Here is a 17,887-nt window from a genome sequence, read left to right as displayed (position 1 = left end):
GTTGGTCCTAATTCATTTTCATCGACGTTTCCTTCTTTATCTCTTCTTCCTTCACTCTGTCTCTTTTGTAGAGTTCTTCAGTGTATTCCTCCCATCATCTTGTTATTTTCTTCTCTTTTCAATAAAATATAGAAGTTCAAAAATTTCTTATCTACTAAGTAAGGACAATCAATTTAAGGACGTATACACAGATTCTGATCAATTTAATGGAAACGCCTGAAAAAAGTGCAACTTATGAGATTAATATGTCGTTGGTGGAACTTTCGCCCTCAGAACAGCTCTGATGTGACGTTAAATGGAATTACAAAGGTCGTGAATGGCAGTGAGTGGAATGTTACACTGTGCATTGCATCTCGTAGTAGTCCCTGATTCGTGTTTCCAGACCAAACCAAAGATGTTCAATTATGTTCAGTTCGAGGATTGGGTGGGCCAGGATATATCCAACTCCATCCGAATGTTCCTCAGACTACGCGGCTTCATGGACAGACGTCTACGCAATACACGCCAAACCGTGGTCTGAGGGAGTATTTTGTTTCTTCTGATGCACGTCCTGTAGATTTTCAAGCCTCGTTGCTGACTTCGTTTCTTCAAACCAAAACACATACTTAGCTCTTTCCGCACCAGCAAAAGTCTCCATTTTCAACGATTGGCCGGTGGCGACGCGTGTGGTGAACTCCGTAACTATTCATTACATGAGTCAAACCTGAAGTGTTTTGCAGTATAGTGACATATAAACCAACTCTGTATGTGGTTTCAATAAAGAATTATAACTGAAGTTGTAAATCGTATGAAGAATCATCCTATGTATATAATATACTTTGTATAAACGTATGTGAATGGGTTTATATGTATCTGCGCGCGGAAGAGGTAGTACCCTTGAAAGAGGCTTCATATAACTGTGGAGGGCAGGCAGTATGCGTTTGCGTAGACCGGCACCCACACAAGAGTTTAGTAATGAACCAAAATACTCCTAATTGGTGAACAAAGTTTCTGCAAATCACCAATTATAACTAGAGCGGCAAAGTTATAAACTGGAACAGGAACTCAGCTAACAACCAATTTGAAGATCTTAGTATTACAAGGTAGTGTTGGCCTCGGCCACGACTAAACTTCTAACAAAAGGATGGAATTCCTTATCCTGACAAAAGTTTAATAACTACGAACCCTTTGGGATATCAGGGGCCGCGGTGGCTCAGTGGTAGAGCGTCCACCTCTGGTGCTTGAGGTCCCGGGTTCGATCCCAGCTCCCGCCAAGTGAACTTCATGGTGGACAAACACCGTGTGCGTGGGTTTTCTGGGGGTCCTCCCGTTTCCTCCCACTTCTTCATTCCACCATTTCATTCATTACTCATCATCACCGTCTCCTGTAGCCTAACCGGCATAACCGTGGGACGTAAAACTCAAAGCTTTCCTTTGGGATATCACTTGAAAACAAAAACTTAGAAGTACAGTTCCTTGCAGTAAGCCTGCAGTTTATTGGTCCTACTGATATAAGTCCACAGAAAATGTTTGTAAAACTTACGTGACACGTTCCAATCTCTAAATATGTTCACAGAGAAAACTCACAAAACAAAACTTCACTAGACTGGAAGGGCACGAGTCAGTCCTAGTAGAAGGTTTAGGTGCACAGGTGTAACTATTTGATCTACCCATGTGTTTGAGCTAGCTAGGCAATAAACCTAGAGTCGATCTAAGCAAACATCAAATAGGGGAGTTCACCAGAGAAGGTTTAGGTGTACAAGTATAACTATTTGATCTACCGGTGTGTTTGAGCTAACTACGCGATTACCCTAGGGTCTATCTAAACACACAACAAATAGGGGAGTGACAGAACTTCAACCGTCAGCTTCCTAAGCTCGCCAGCAGTTTCTGCGCGCACAGGTCCTGGCTGTAGCTAAGCTTGTAGATGCAAATTGCCAAGTTCGAAGGAGGAGACTTTGACCGTCAGTTTTCTAAGCCGACCTGCAATTATGGGCAGACCCCTGGCTCTCAAGCTTTCAGAAACAGATTGCCAAGTTAGCCAATGGGACAAGGTATGGATGGTAACCACGAGAGTAAGGAGAGCTTCCGGGAAGCCGGCAGAGTGACGGCAAGGATTATTAAGAACCACTCGGAAATCTTGGGCTAGGTCGAACCTAAGACATTGCGGACTACGTCTAGATAGTACGACTGTGAGGGGCCTCAGGAGACAGGGACAGAGTCCGAAGATCGAGCCGAAAACCTGGGTTTTTAAAGGAAACGGTGGGCCTTGCAGTCGGCACCAATTTATGGGTCGGCCGCATACATGTAACGTGTGCAGACATTGCACTAGGACCCTTAGGTCAAAGTTTGGACATGATTGGTAGTCTGAAAGTTCTCTGAGGAAAAACCAAGTAGTGGTCAGAAGCCTGAAAAGGAAGCTGATTGGTTTGCGCACGACACTAAGAGCAAAGTCGAACTGAGAAAAGTTCTTCATGGGCGGAAAAAGTAGTGATTGGAACACGTCATGCTGATAACAGAATTTAACATCAAGATTGGTTTACAACAAGACGCCTGGGCGGCGCTAAATGAGAAGAAGAGATTCTGTTTGTGCAAATGCGTGTATGTATGTGTATTCTGTATTTCGTGTATTTGTGTGTGTTGCCCCTAAACTCTGGCAAAGTGGATTACATCGAGATGTACAATAATCATACATAGTATCATTTGAAAATATTAAACATAAAAGATTTTATATATGTTTCTACCAAGGATGATCTTCCTATAATTTATCTTTAAAACACACTGTTGAGACATATATAGCGTGTGCAGTTTGAGGACAGAAAAAGATGTTTCTTTATCTGGCTTTTAGAATCAAAAACGAAAAGATTTTAAACACACAGATTATATGGATATTTTTTAAAGTCTTCTATCATTAATAATAGTAATATAACTAATACTAAGATTACACATATAGTATACATAGAGTTGTGTAATACAGACATTTCCCTGTTAACAGAGATGTTATTATCTACAAGAGAGTTGAACTCTAAGGTCTCGCGTGGGGGAGGTAAATAGCTAGAACCGGGAAGACAAGAAATCTTCCGTTCTAACAGAGAAAACACTCAACATGAATTTGTAATTAAAAAGAAGTGATTGAAATACTAATTCTGTTGCAGTAACAAAAATGCAAAAAAGAAAAAAATAATTGCTAAATTGCGGACACTACACAACACTGTTGGAATTTTTCGTATTTCTTAAGTTCCAGCGTCAGATATCTAATGTTTATGATAAAAGATGTGGGCAAGACACCAGAAGTCGCCAAACGTATAGCTGTATTTGAAGTAAGGTCCCTTAGTTTCTTTTGTGAGTACCTGTTCATTTACTTATCATAAAATTCATTTCAGAGTTGCACTGAGCCATAAACATTGTAGATTTTAGTTTTGCTTTGATACACACACATCTATCTATCCACCCAGATGTATACACACAGTTTGTTAATGAACTGTACCCACAAACTGTAAGAGGCGATTCCTTACATCAAAATAAGAGAAAAAGTTCATATTGATCTGCGGGGAAAAGTGCATAGTTTCAGAGCTAGGGCTGTTCAAAAAAGCGAAAAAATCAAATTTCAACAAGCCCGATTTCGAATTCCAGAAACTGTGGGTGGTGGTACTTATCAGAGTGAAAGAAGTCACCCATGCACAATGCAAAAATGCATATTTCATTAATGTTCAATGGGTGTACAGAAAATTGCATAAAGGGTGAAATTCTAAGACATGCCACCAACCGAATTTTGAGATATGCTTTGATTTTATGATTGGTCCAAAGTAGGCAAACGATAAGCCATGAACACACAATCCTTTGGCGCGATGTCGGATCGTCAGCAGCACGCTTATTCGTACTCGGGGAAACTCATGCTGCGATGTTTTCTTTCACGCTTGAAAGTGGAGAAAACGTGAAATATACCATGACGAATTACATGGCATCACACATTATTCCGAACACATACACACACACAAAAAAAACATGGAGCTGCCACTTCCTAACACTTCGACTTCCCTCCGAAGCACTGGATGTCCATTGTTGTCATGGCTTACCTTCTGCCTACTTTGGACCCTCCTTGAAATCAGGGTATATCTGAGAAATACACCCTGTGGTGAATACCCTGTATACCTATTGAAGATTAGTGAAATATGCACTTTTGGTTTGTGTATCTGTGTCTTCCTTTACGCTGATAAGGACCACCACCCACAGTTTCTGTAATTCGAAATAGGGCCTGTTAAAATTTGGCTTTTTTGCGATTTTGGATACCCCTAGTACTGAAACTATGCACTTTTCGCCATATGTTCATATGACGTTTTTCTCTTATTTTGATGAGAGTTTTGGAGCTATGGGCCTTTGAAGTTTAATTTTTTATGTTTTCGTCAGCCTGTAACTCCGAAAGGAAGCATTTGTGCACTCAGATTGGTCTATACTTTTTGTTTTGTCTACAAATTTGGAATCACCTGAAAAATTGCATATTACCTTTATTAATTGCGAGTAGTACCACTTTTGGCACGCAGAACCGAATGCGGTCTGCAGGGAATAGAGAAATACAGGGCGTGTATAGTTGTCGAAGGGATGTTGTAGTTGATGTATCATTCTTCCAGCAAATCAAGGTGTTGAGACGACGGTGGTGGGTAGCGGGCTTGCGCCTTGGTCTTCAAAACTGACCACAAGGACTTAATGAATATTGAGGTCTGGCAATTGTGGAGGCCATGACAGATGTGACACTTTGTGCTCATCAAACCAGTCCTCGACAATGTGAGCTTATGAACAGGGGCTCTGTCATCTTGAAACACGGCATTATCATCTGAGAATAATGTTTGCACCATGTGATGCAACTGGTCATTCACAATGGTTATGCAGTTCTTGGCAGTGACATGTAAATGCAGAGTAACGATGGATCCGGCAGAATACCAAAATATGCCTGCCCAAATCACCATTGAACCACCACCATCCTTGACTCTTGGTAACAGACAATCTGTATCGTACGTTTGTGCTGGCGTCCTCCACACGTAAACTCGGCCAACAGTTGGAAACCGTAAAAGAAGACTCATCCGACTAGATAGCAGTCTTTCACTGCTCCATCGCCCAGTTTTTATGGGCGTTGCACCACTTTCTCCGTATAGCAGCATGCTCAACAGTCACGAGTGGATTGGGATTGCCATAAATACCGTGCTGGTGGAGTTCGTCTGACTGTTTTGACGCTAACAGAGTTTCTAAGCTCTGTATTTAGCTCAGCTTTGACTTTTGGTCACAGTGATCTGCTTGGTCGCAATCATCTCAATGTTTGTCTGTCTCTGTTACGCAACACACACTTGTGTCCACGCTGGTGCTTCACTGATGCGGTTTTCCCATAACAGTCATAGGCAGTTATGATCTTCGAGACTGTGCCTCTTAATACACAAAATATTTCCGTTACTTTAGTCAGGAAGCTCCTACCTTTGAAACTCTATCAGCTCAGACATGATTCATTATAACCTGCACTGACCTGTAACTGGCCTATCTGTTTGATTGGCCAGGTTGTTTACCTCACAGGATATGCCGGTGACCACAGCAACGCCTACCGTTGTACTCGTGTTTGTACAACAAATCGTGTTTTTAATTGCTACTTCTCGTATACTAGATGTTTCCATATTTTTGTCCATCGCTGTATGTATATAGATAGATACCGTGTGTAACAAAAGTCTGGGAACACTGTAAAAAGTTGTTGTAGCCAAAGAGTAGCATTACATTGTAACAAAGCACATCATTTTATAGAGTAAACTTGTCAGATCTTTTCTACAGCAGTCATAAACATTTTATGTGGGAACTATGTGTGACCCGACAAACACCGATGCGATAATTAAACTCTTGCCATGCATGGCCCAACATGACTTCGGAGACTATGGCTGTTACTTGTTCAGTTCTCCTTTTGAATTCCATAACACCAAGTTGGAGATAAGGGACATACGATCCTTTACATATCTCCATAAAAAATTACAAATGAATAATATCCGGAAACCTAGTAGCCCATTTTAGCACACATTGGTCGGTTGCTCCACCACGACTAATCCAACAATTGGGTAGATTTGAGTTCAAATATGAACTAAGGTCACGGTGAAAATGAGTAGGGAGAGACGTCTAACTGAAGCACAAAGTTCTCTTGTTGAATGTGTAACAATGGTACTAACCAGTTCTTCAAAATTTGAAGGAAGGACTCTACAGTTACAGTTTCTTCTTCAAAGAAGAAACGCCCATCAAGCTTTTTTTGTGTGTGTGTGTGTGTGTGTGCGTGAGACATGGCTCACAATAAATATTGATCTTTGGAGAATATCTTTGGTGTTCAACAATGTTATACGGGTGTTCTGTTCTCCAAATTCTACAATTGTGCCTGATTACTTTCTCATTCTGTGGCACATACGGGCATGGGCGGCGATTAGGGGGGGCAGTTGCCCCCGCACTTTTTTGAAGTAACCAATTAATGTATATAGTTTCATTTGGAAATGTAACGATTTTGTATTGTTACTGATTAATAGGAAAAAATGCTGCCATATAATATTTGCTGTTGCGTGAATACGTATTGGTTGTCTTCCCGTGGAGTAAAGAAAGCTACAGTAATTGCGTTTTAATCGCCACAGAAAATAACCCCAAAAAATAACCTATTGGAGCACAATTTCAGCATACTTTCATTTCTTCTTACAAGGGTTCGATATGTTAGTGAGCCGCTTTGAAGCTAATCGAAAGAACATCATGCAAAAAAGTAGGGCCTATTTCACAAGTTATTCTTTAATTGCACAAAAATTGACAGTTCCTAAAATGTATTTTCTTCTTTCTAAAGTAAAGAACATCGATTAAAAAGAGCGTGATAAGAAACAACTTCTACCTTTTCCATTGGTTTGTACTGTAATATATGAGTGAAGTGTTGTGTTTAAGGATGTACGAGTGTATATACAATAAAATTTAGTAAATTGAACATAATTCTAGGTTTTAAGTTTATTTTGTATAACTGAAGTGTGGATTGATTCTAAGTATTGTTGTGTTTTGATGTGTTCCAAGAAAGTGAAAACTGCACCTAATTGCAACGAACATATTTCAAGAAGTTGCAAAACAAATATTTCTTTAAATGTCGTAGCATATGCTTGTAGTATTTACTGCCTTTCATTTTCTAAGAGTAATAACATACATTTAATAACATACACTTAATTAAATATTAAGTTTTTCATTAATCCTCAGTTTCAATATAACTTTTGCAAAACAAGCATCATTATTCATTACTATGATTAATATTATCCTTTCTATTTATTTGTTTTGCAAATTTATTAAATAATCTGATCACACAATTTTCCAGACAGAATTTTAAGATGTTCATGAGCAAAGAATCAAATCTCTTCTTACACTTTCGTTGTTTAAGAGTACAAAGGGCTAGTATCTACTTGCGTTGTTCTTCTCAATTTACTTAATAAACTATTATATACGATATACGGTATTTTAACTGAAAATATAGTATCCTATTAGTTATACAACCTTTCGTCAAACAAAATGTTAGAAACAACCAGGAAAACTAACATTTATATACAAATATTCAGATCATGTCTTGCCCCCTCACTTTTAACGTCCAACCGCCGCCACTGCATACGGGGTTAGTATTAATGGCATCGATAACTATAGAATTATGGGGTTTTAAGAAATGTTGTTTCGTCCGAAAGAGCGTCAAATCCACAACAGCATCATATTTGACCTGCAGTGCTCAGCAAAACTGGAATTGTTCATCTTTGTAGGATATAACTTTTACACTAACTGTAGTCTGCGCGGTTTCATGTTTATACGCAAAACATGCCACACAGTCGTTGTTGACATTTTCAACTCATGTGAAGCTCTGCGTATAGATTTTCTCAGACTCCCTGTGAAAGATTCTCTTACTCGTTCAACATTATTTGCACTCACACCTGGTCGCCCACTGTCTTATTGGCACATAATCATCCAGTTTCAACAAACTTTACATGCCAATTGTAGATTTCCTTCCTGATTGGTCCTGCTGTCCCGTACTTCATCCTAAATTTTCGTTGGACATCCGTTGCACTCCTTGTTTTGTCAAATTCTAGGAGGCAGAAAGACTTCTTAGCTCCAGAAAGCGCACCGTGATTATGACACCATCTAGTGACGATATATGGAACTACACGTAATACCTGCAGCGAGAGTGATTGAAATGATATACTTTGTTATTTTGTGATGTTACTCGTTTGGCTACAATATATTTTTAAGATGTTCCCGACTTTTGTAATATATATATATACTGTTGGCCGGCAGTGTTCGAAGTGGGGAAAAGGCAGAGGCGGTATGTTTTATTACGATTTTGACTCGACATACCGGCTATCTAAATGTTGAAGTACAGTGCGGGTATGTTGCATAAAAGGTTGCATTTCTATTTACATAAAGACTGAAAACTATTGGAGAGCTTCTCTTTAGTTACGGGGGGAGGGAGCATGGAGAGACTTTATTCCCCTGCCTACAACTTTCTGAAAAAAAAAATAAAAAATATTCCTTTATGTTGTATTGTACACGAAAATGGTCAAAAACCGAGATTTTATATTAACAATTTCCTGCGGGAAAACTCCCGGACCCCTACTCGACTAAGGGGTATTCCAAAGCCCCAGAAGATACGTCCCCCCACAGCAAACAACCCCTAAATTCACCCATGCTCAAAAAACGACATTTCTGTGCATTAAGATAACAGGACACGCACACATATAAGAAAGAAACAATTCAATATTGCACATCAAAATATACACTAGATAAACATTGAAGACACGTCCTTTTAAAAACAAAAGGTAAGAAAAAGATAACAAAAATGTGGGTGTTGTCAACTTAAATTATTTCTATATAAAAAATAAAATCTTTTTTACTTGCAACGCTACTCGTCAATTACTGTGTATAAAAATGAATTTATTAAGGGTATTTAGCACCTACTCTCCCGTGACGGTATGTCCTGATCACTAAAATATAAGAGGTGGTATGCCTTGATCACTGTAAAACCAGAGGCGGTATCGCATACAGTCTCACTTCGACCACTTTGTATATATATATATATATATATATATATATATATATATATATATATATATATATATATATATATATAGATAGATAGATAGATAGATAGATAGATAGATAGATAGATAGATAGATAGATATATATAGAGAGAGAGAGACGATGTATAGAAACACGTTTGACTGTTTCAGTACTACAACCTATTCACAGTTTGACTAGCGGCGTATAGCCTTAAGAGTCAGTCTACCGGAGAAAGTTTTTCAGTTCTCCGATTCCGTCAATAGATGGCTCTAAATGTTGACTTTTTTCACCCATATGTTTTTCAAGGAAAAGAAAAGAACCTTTCTTGCCATCCATTTCTAACCTCTCCCCCTCCCTCACTTTATAACAGGGCATGTGTTTTCAATAGGGGTTGAGGCTTGGCCATTGGCTTTGTGCGTTTATATACTTCTTGTATTCCTCATGTTCACGGGACGGTTCAGAATTTTTAATTTTTTTTAACTATCTGCTTTGTAAGGAAATAAAAAATAAGAAAACCAGAGCTATTTATGTTGCCATTCGTTCACACTCTCAGCAAGAGGGAATGGAATTGGGATGCGGTAATTTCTTCGATTTACTAGTTTGGAGATACATTTTGCAGAAAGAAAAGGAATTTAGTGGATAAGTACTTCTTGGGTCCAGGGTCATCAAGTAACAACCGGATAAATAAAACTTTTATCATTTTATTTTGTCCAATAAACAACGTTATGAAGTTAGCATTTAAAAATGGCGCCCGTGTACGTTCACCGGGTTGCACTTGCATTAATCCAGTCCTGATCATTGCTACTGAAAATAGTAAAATCTATTTGCAAAATCTAAATTGCGTATGCTATCAGTGAAGTTTCTAACAAAAATAAAAATAAAGAAATTAAAATTGGAGAGTTTGGGAAAAGGGTTCCATAGAATTTTCCTCAGTAGAGTACTAGAGTTGCTTAGTTGTAATTCAGTATATGTTGTAAATTAATGTACTAATCCGTCAAAATTACTTTAAATTCAGAAAAACTATCTAGTTCCCTGGGGTAACTGTTGCTCAGCATTTTCACTGGCTGGCAAACGTTAGCATGAATATCCTGGCTGCTTTCCCAGGCACCCTTTAAAATGCAATAGACAGATGCAACAAATAAATACAAAAGTACAATTAGTACAACCCTACATAACATGCTTAATTTGCTAGAAATGTTATTTTTATCCAATAGAACTGGTAAACTTATTGAGCACGTGATTTCTAGTTTAAAATGGAATGCATATAACTACTTATTTATGTTCATCCCGGGACTCGAACATCGAAACTAGGGATGGTATCGAGATGAGACTTTGTATAGTCTCGGTTGATAAGTAGTGATCTCGATCTCGTCTCGAGTCAAAAATCACATTCTCCGTCAACAGATGCTTGTCTCGGTCTCGTCTCGAAAGTCTCGAAATAAATAATGTGAATTAAAATTGTGAAAGTATTATTATCGTACAGTCCGTCGTTTCCGCTTCTTATTTTTGTCTTCATCCTTGACTTAGAATTATGGTATGGTGTACCTTTTCATAGCTACTTTGCTACCGCTAATGCTTTCCATGCGTGTGTTCCATGTTCAGTCGTCAGTGGGTGTATTATACCTGGGATAAAACCCTAATTATAACCCATATTTCACTTTCAGCAATAGACTTTGTCTCATATAGCTTGAGTGCTGCATATACAATTAAACTCTATTAAATTAACTCCAGTATTATACAGTAGTTTATTTCCTTCCTTTGAATCAGAATTATTCAATACAACCTAACGAATAACGCAGCACATAGCACCACGAGTGTACTTAATCGTACCGAAATTGAAATTTTACAATTTCTCTTTTATTATCCAATACATTCTGGTTTGATTGTCATTTAAAAACACAATATAACGTTCATTATCTTAACAAATAGGGTAAATTATTATTTGTTACCCTTTGCCGAAAAGAAAGGTGAGGAATGTGAGGAATGGAAAATCCATGTGATGACATCTACAAGTTGAAGCGAACATTATGTTCACTTAGAAAGACGAGAAAATGTATTCAAATATAGAATTTAATCAATGCATAATATAGTTCGTAAATGACGCTTTTTTACGTTTAATATAGGTATTACGATACGTTTGAAACAACTTCTAAATAGAAAAGATAGTGATTTAGGGAGAACAACCGTTAAAATTTCAAATATCGTCTTTTTTGAACATTAAATTGATTCACAAAGTTACCGTAACTTTAATCATAGACCTAATAAAATATATTAGGTTTTTTGAGAAAAGGACCCTAAATGTACATAGTACAGCGGGGGACACTTCTAAATGGTACAGCCATATGGAGATTTACGGCTAAGGTGTACCATTTAGAAGTGTCCCCCGCTGTACAATCCTATGTCTATAACATATCCAAAAATTATGACAATCTTCCACTTTGTTAATTAACAGGAAGGAATGAGAGCATGCATGTTTTTGCGAACAAATTTTCTGTGGGTAGGGAGATTCTTAAGTAAATTGCTTTTTTTCCTTTCTTCTGAATGCGTTATATCTTTTTTGACCTGTAGTCTGGTGGTTTCGCCCAACATACTGATTACCCATTCGCGAATTTTGTGGTTTTAGGCTGAAAGGAGACTTGTGCCTTTTGCCCGAAAAGAACTGGTCTTGGTCAAGTTCAAATTCAATCACAGAACCCAGATCAGTTTACAAATCCATCACAGGACAATGAGAGAGTTAAATTTTCTTATACATAAGCTCAATGTTTATTGCATTAAATCTTGCTATTAATAGGGAACCAGAGTTATGAACTTAAGCTACTGCAGTAATATATATAAAGTAAATTCTGAATATAAGGTACTATTTAGTAGTAATGTACGTAAATTACTACTGAGTAAAATTCATAGGGAAGTAAAATAAATCTGAATACTAAACTTCCCCATAAACCTTACTCATGCTTGACACTGGATATGTCCGTCCATAGACATAAGCGTGTTTAAAGCCGAGAATGTAGGTGTCATATGAGTCAGCTCACATTTAGTTACATTTCGTTTCCACGCAGAGGATTAATAAAAAATCCTGCAAACGGATCGTTTCCGGAAATGCAATTCAGTCTTTATTGAAACTGCTACAAAACTATGGGATCTAGTCTAGTCGGATCAAAGCTTCACTTAAGAACTAATATGTGCGCTATCAAAAATACATGTCTCAGAATCCTAAGGTACTCACCAGGGCCGGGCCGTGGGGAGGGCGAGCGGGGCAACGGCCCCGGGCGCCGAAGTATGGGGCGAAAAATTCGGGAGAAAAAAGGAAAAAGACACGAAAAATTGTTTGGAATATATGTATAGGGGCGCCGTCGTAAACTCTCGCCTCGGGCGGTGATTTTCCATGGCACGGCTCTGGTGCTCACAACAATTTCTGTAGAGGCTATTTGGCTACGGGCATATAATTTGAAGTACTCACCAACTACCTCTATAAAAATTGATCCGGAAGCAGTGCAGGATTTTGAAACATGGATATTTGGATAGAGCACATACTAGTTCCTAAATGAAATCTTGACCCGACAACGGTACGTGCCATAGTATTGGAGCTATGGACCTTTGAAGTACATTTCTTCATATTTTCGGCAACCTATAATTCCGAAAGGAAGCGTTTGTGCACCCAAGTTGGTGTATACTTTTTGTCTTATCTTGGTATCAGGAATCATCTCCCAAACAATGTCGGTGTTGTTTTGAAACACGCTGTATAAGCGATTTAACATATTGTGCGGGAGTAATTTTGTGGTTCAAATCCGTTACGTCGCGTCTCTGCCGCTGGTGGCATACATTTCAAAAAATTGGGGCCACCGCGGATTGTCGCTGCGGGGAAGCTAATTTTTGGCGAAATGTCGCTAGTTGGCCATCGGTGGTCTACTGACGCTTACGGCTTGCGGTATGTCTTTCATTCTCATCATCGGCGTCTCCTTTAGCTTAGCCGGCATAACCATGGAGCGTAAAACTTAAAAACGCAATTTCTCGTAGCGTCCTTGTGAGTTCAGTAGTCCTACTTTCTACATGAAAGTTTGCTGAAAACCTTTCGCTTAACATTTACCTAGTGGTAGGGGTGTACACATTGGTTACGGACGACCAGGACATGAAACAACAAAATTTATGGATCCAAAAATGTTATCTCATGTTTTGCATTCTAATATGTTTTTCAAAATGCAATAAGATTTGTAACTTAAAACTAATATTCAAAAATTTTCCTGAATTGATTTGTCACACTTGTTACACATAATTATATTGTGGAAAAATTTGTATCAAATTTAAATTTACTTTATTATAATTTTCAAAATGTTCTAAAATATTAGCAGTGTAACAAAATATTTATGGTATGAAAAATAATTACTAACACCAAATGGAAGAATTTTATATATTAAATTTACTTTAACATGTTCCTAGCATAAGCCAAAAAAAATTATTTTTCATAGCCTGGGTCAAAAATATGGAAAATGGGTAAACCGGCTGTACAATATGTCGGTCACCCAATTCCTTTTCGTATTGGATTTATTACTATATCGTACACCACAATTTTCATGAGATTTTCCATTCCAATGTTAACTTCCGAACATGGTAACTCTTGGTTTTCATTAATACAAGGTTGCAATATTCTACATTTGCGTACTTTTCGTGTTGCACAATACGAGAATCATCTGATACCTTACTGTCAATTTGTTTACTAGAAACACTCATTACTTGAAAGTCATTACAGTTGTTGACAGCGAAAAATATACGATACGGTGAAAGTCGGGATTCGAACTATGGACTATTGCCATTAAATTTATACCGTGTTCGTGGTAACTCCCTGTATTCACCTCAGCTGAGTGGTTGATATCCAATGCTTTTGCGTACTTGTTCCAATCTGACTCAATTTTATCAACTGTTTGATAAAACACACCTCGAAATAAGCAGGAAAACGCACAATTGAAACATTCGTTTCCTTGCCAATTTTCTCAAGCTCTTTCAAACGAAGAGCAGATCCCCGATAATAAGTAGCAACTGACTTCATATTAATCTGCCAAACTTTTATTTCTGGATTCCAAATCAGTTAGAACCAAATCCATCCATTGGGCAATGAACCATACACAAAGAATATTCCTATCGACATGTTGTTTCATCTGCACCCATAATCTACTGTTTTCACCTGTATTAGCCTTCTCATCATCTGTAGTCAATCATGTAAGTTTTCGGCTACTGCTTAACTGAATCTAGAAGTCCTTCTGCACAACGTGTATCGGCTTTACTTTCTTCTAGGAACACGGTGGTTAATTCTAGATTTCGGACAAAAATCGAGCCGTGATAAACTTATTATCAACTACGTACTTGTCTACAGAACCAATGAAACTGTTTCCATCTCAAGACTGTCACCAATATACAACATTTCACGATGTATTGCCGGGTTTCTGTATTGCAGTGCTCAAACGGGTGGGTTAAACTCTGGAAATTTTGTAGTTAATCCATTGTCTTTAAAAACCGCAATTAGTGCGTTGGCATGAATGTGATTTAATAGACCGCGAAGGCCAGGAGTGCGCAGACAAAGTAAACTGGCGACTATCATTGTAAACGTCAATTGCCATTTCGATCGACTGTTTTACCTGTTCAGCATTATGAGATATCAGCGTCAAAGTAACTGAAATTTTTCTCAAAGATGACGTCGATTTGTCCCCACACTAAGACTGTTCACTAGGCGACACTAGGAGACATGGCTGTTTACAAGGCAACACTTTTGTCGCCTAGTTATACCTTATTTTATTTACTGGTTGAAAACAAATACTTATAAGACTTCTCGCTTTAAAATCTTTAGAACAATCAGTGACACTTGGATGGGTGAAATTAGACTGGAATAAATGCAAATAAGCATACTGAAATTGATAGGAAAAAGGAAAAGAAATTGGTAGTTTTACACTTTCTAAGGGTGAATTGCCTTATAAGAGATACTTTGGAAACATTAGTGGCTAAAGGGAAAAGAGAGGGAAAAGAGAAGGTTTCAGCTCCTGGACAATATGAAGATGCCTTAACAGAAATTAATCAGGATTTGTCTTCATTACGACACACACCAATGCCCTTTCTTTGAGTAAAAGAATTTGGATTATGTATGCATTTTATTGATATTTTAACAAAATATACATACGAATATAAAAAAGAATAGTTCCTATTTACAAATTTTGTTTGAACGGATGTATGGAATGGGTTGGAAATGCGAATGAAAATATTATTATTTTTAGCAGTAGTAATAATAGTGGAAGATGTTGCGAATAATTCCACAATTGCTAGGAAACAATAACGTCTGCTTTTGATCAGATACATTTATGACTCATACTAGGCCCTAAGGATGAGCCTTATGTATTCATGAATTATTTGCTAAACACCTTAAGTTCTCAGACAGTACGAATCAAGGTTGTAAACATGTGACGTCATGTTGTTAGGATTTCCACTGTGAAGAAAGTCGTTTCAACTCTAAGACCGAGAAAAATTTAATATTTTTCATGATATTATACATCAGAAATATCAATATTGTAAAGATTAAAAATTCTTTAATTACCTCAGCGGGAATCGAACCCTGGACACCTAAATTACAAAGCAGATGCTTACGCCACTACCCTGAGACGGCTGTGTTAAGTAAGAGAAAAATGCTCATGTATGTACCAAATTTCACACGTTTAGGATTCATATGTTTTAATAAGGACGAAAAACTCTGATTTCGGTCATGATAAAGTAGTGTAGTTCAGAGAATTCAAATTTCATCCTAGATTAGGCGCGTGGGTGACAGGTGTCACCCAGTGATTTTTGTCTCAAACTTGCAGTACTTTGTGTTGGTATTCTGCGTTGTGCCTTTCAGTAGCTGAATGTTAATTATTGATGTTTATTGTGGTGGTAGTAGTATACTTCTCTTTCCCGTCTAAAGTTTGTAAGAAATAAATTCTTTCTGCAGCAGCGTATTTCGGTGACTTGTCAACCGCACGCCTATGTACGTAACATGTAAAATGTCAAAACGCTGGAAGACACAGACAACAAAAGATAAGAATGTTGTTCTGCAGTGGCTTGAGTAGGAAAAGGAGGAGTCAGAGGTGTGTTGTGATGAAAGTGATCATGGAATTTATCACGTAAGTACAAGTGACCATAACACTGAATCGGAACAAAATGACCCATGGTGATATTTTCTGTTCTTCTAAAGATATGTGCAATTAATGAACTTTGCATTCTGAAATTCAATACCAGTTCACCTCAATTGTCATGAAGGAGTTGTTTTGGAGAACATCGCCTGCAAAATGCAACATGCAACATCGCCTGATTAAACATGAGACGCAACGCCTGTGCTGTATTTCCCAAGTTACAGTTGAAATTAGCAAGAAAGGCCGACTCCGACTGTTACTTACTGTTGAGGAAGAGGAAATGGTCGATCTTGAGAAACCATTAGGCTCGAGAAGACGTTGCCACGCTTCTGGAAGAGGAAGAGGCAAAACTACAATTGAAGCGATGCTTGAAATGTAAGAGATGGATGTGTGGAGAACATCTCAAAGACATTTGTGTAACACGCTTAGAATAAGTTTAGTAATCATGAAACAAAAGTCCGTTGTATTCAGTAGAACAGTGTGTACAATCAAAACTATAACTTGTGATTAACATTTTATCAAACAAATGAAATAATCGTCATTTAAAGATAATTTTACTTATTCTAGATACATTTTAGTGGGTGGGAGACATCTGTCACCCACGCTCCTAATTGTGCAACACAAACGTACGCGCTTAACGCAGGGTTAAATTAAAAAACAAAAGGCATACAAACACGCAAGGACATGAAGGAGAAAGTGGCCTTAAGGGCCATTCGAATCCTTAACTGGAACCTCGTGCCTCAACCCAGACAGCACAATGCACGTACAGTACCCGTATAGTATATGTACAATTGCACGGATGCAACATGTGCATCACCTGTATAAATTTACGCCTGTACATGTGATGCGTCAAAGGTCCTATTCAACATCTTCATGTGCGTAGTACATGTGCAATGCCCACGTCCTGCACAAATTATTTACACCTACCGCACAGGTGATTCACGTAGCACGTATTTGATTTACATGTAGTGCACAAATAATTTACAAGCAGTGCCAAGGTGATTTACATGTAGGACAGAGGTGATTTACGCGTAGTTTTTGCTTTTAGAGTTTATTAATGCAAGGAGCAAAGTTTTAGGTAGTATATTTGATATGTTTGCCCAGTAACAAATAACGCAACATTTTCTGCCGTAATCGGTCACGAAAATAATTTTGTAAACATATGAACTGTCTGTTAGTAGTTACATCAGTACAGTACTGCCACCTGTTGACGGCAGCCGCTTCGGTGGATTTCCGCTTGGAACCGTCATTGCTCTTCACTTCGGCGGCTATCCGCCAAAAGACGACAGCGGACCTATGGTAGTTGGCAGCACATTGCACATAGGGCAATTTCTCGAGACACAAAGCTAAATATTATCAATAAATCACCACTATCAGCATCAGCAAGATAGGCAGAAGTATATATAGTAGTGCACTCTGCATTTCTCTCTTGGGGTGTCCGAGGATGGTTTAGTATATGAAATGCAAATAAATTACGTATCTGCCCTTGAAATTATACTCATTTTCGTACAAATTAAAAGTTATGGGGGTTATGTACGTGTACTGAAAAAGTACTATTTTGAAAAATGTGTCACGCATATTGTACAACATGTATCCAGATGTTGTGATGGTTGTCAACATCGTTCGTGGGTGCATGCCTGTATTGATAAGCAGTTTATTTGTGATCATATTGACATTGAGTTTCCAC

At 38.0% G+C, this 17,887-nt stretch overlaps 1 protein-coding gene across 1 annotated transcript; it reads right to left on the bottom strand.

Annotated features, from left to right (window-relative positions):
• Positions 1–4,595: 4,595 nt before the first annotated feature.
• LOC145674098 (uncharacterized) lies at positions 4,596–5,135 on the bottom strand. The gene has a single exon (XM_081743921.1). The coding sequence runs from the start codon at positions 5,133–5,135 to the stop codon at positions 4,596–4,598; it is 540 nt and encodes a 179-aa protein (XP_081600047.1).
• Between the last annotated feature and the right edge of the window lie 12,752 nt (positions 5,136–17,887).

Source organism: Thermobia domestica, chromosome 17 (assembly GCF_964235325.1).
Source record: "Thermobia domestica chromosome 17, izTheDome1.hap1.1, whole genome shotgun sequence".
Lineage (NCBI taxonomy): Eukaryota > Metazoa > Arthropoda > Insecta > Zygentoma > Lepismatidae > Thermobia > Thermobia domestica.
This window is presented reverse-complemented; position numbering and strand designations above follow the sequence as displayed.

Coding starts and splice junctions, on each gene's coding strand:
- LOC145674098 (XM_081743921.1), bottom strand. CDS start 5,135: ATGCTGCTATACGGAGAAAGTGGTGCAACGCCCATAAAAACTGGGCGA.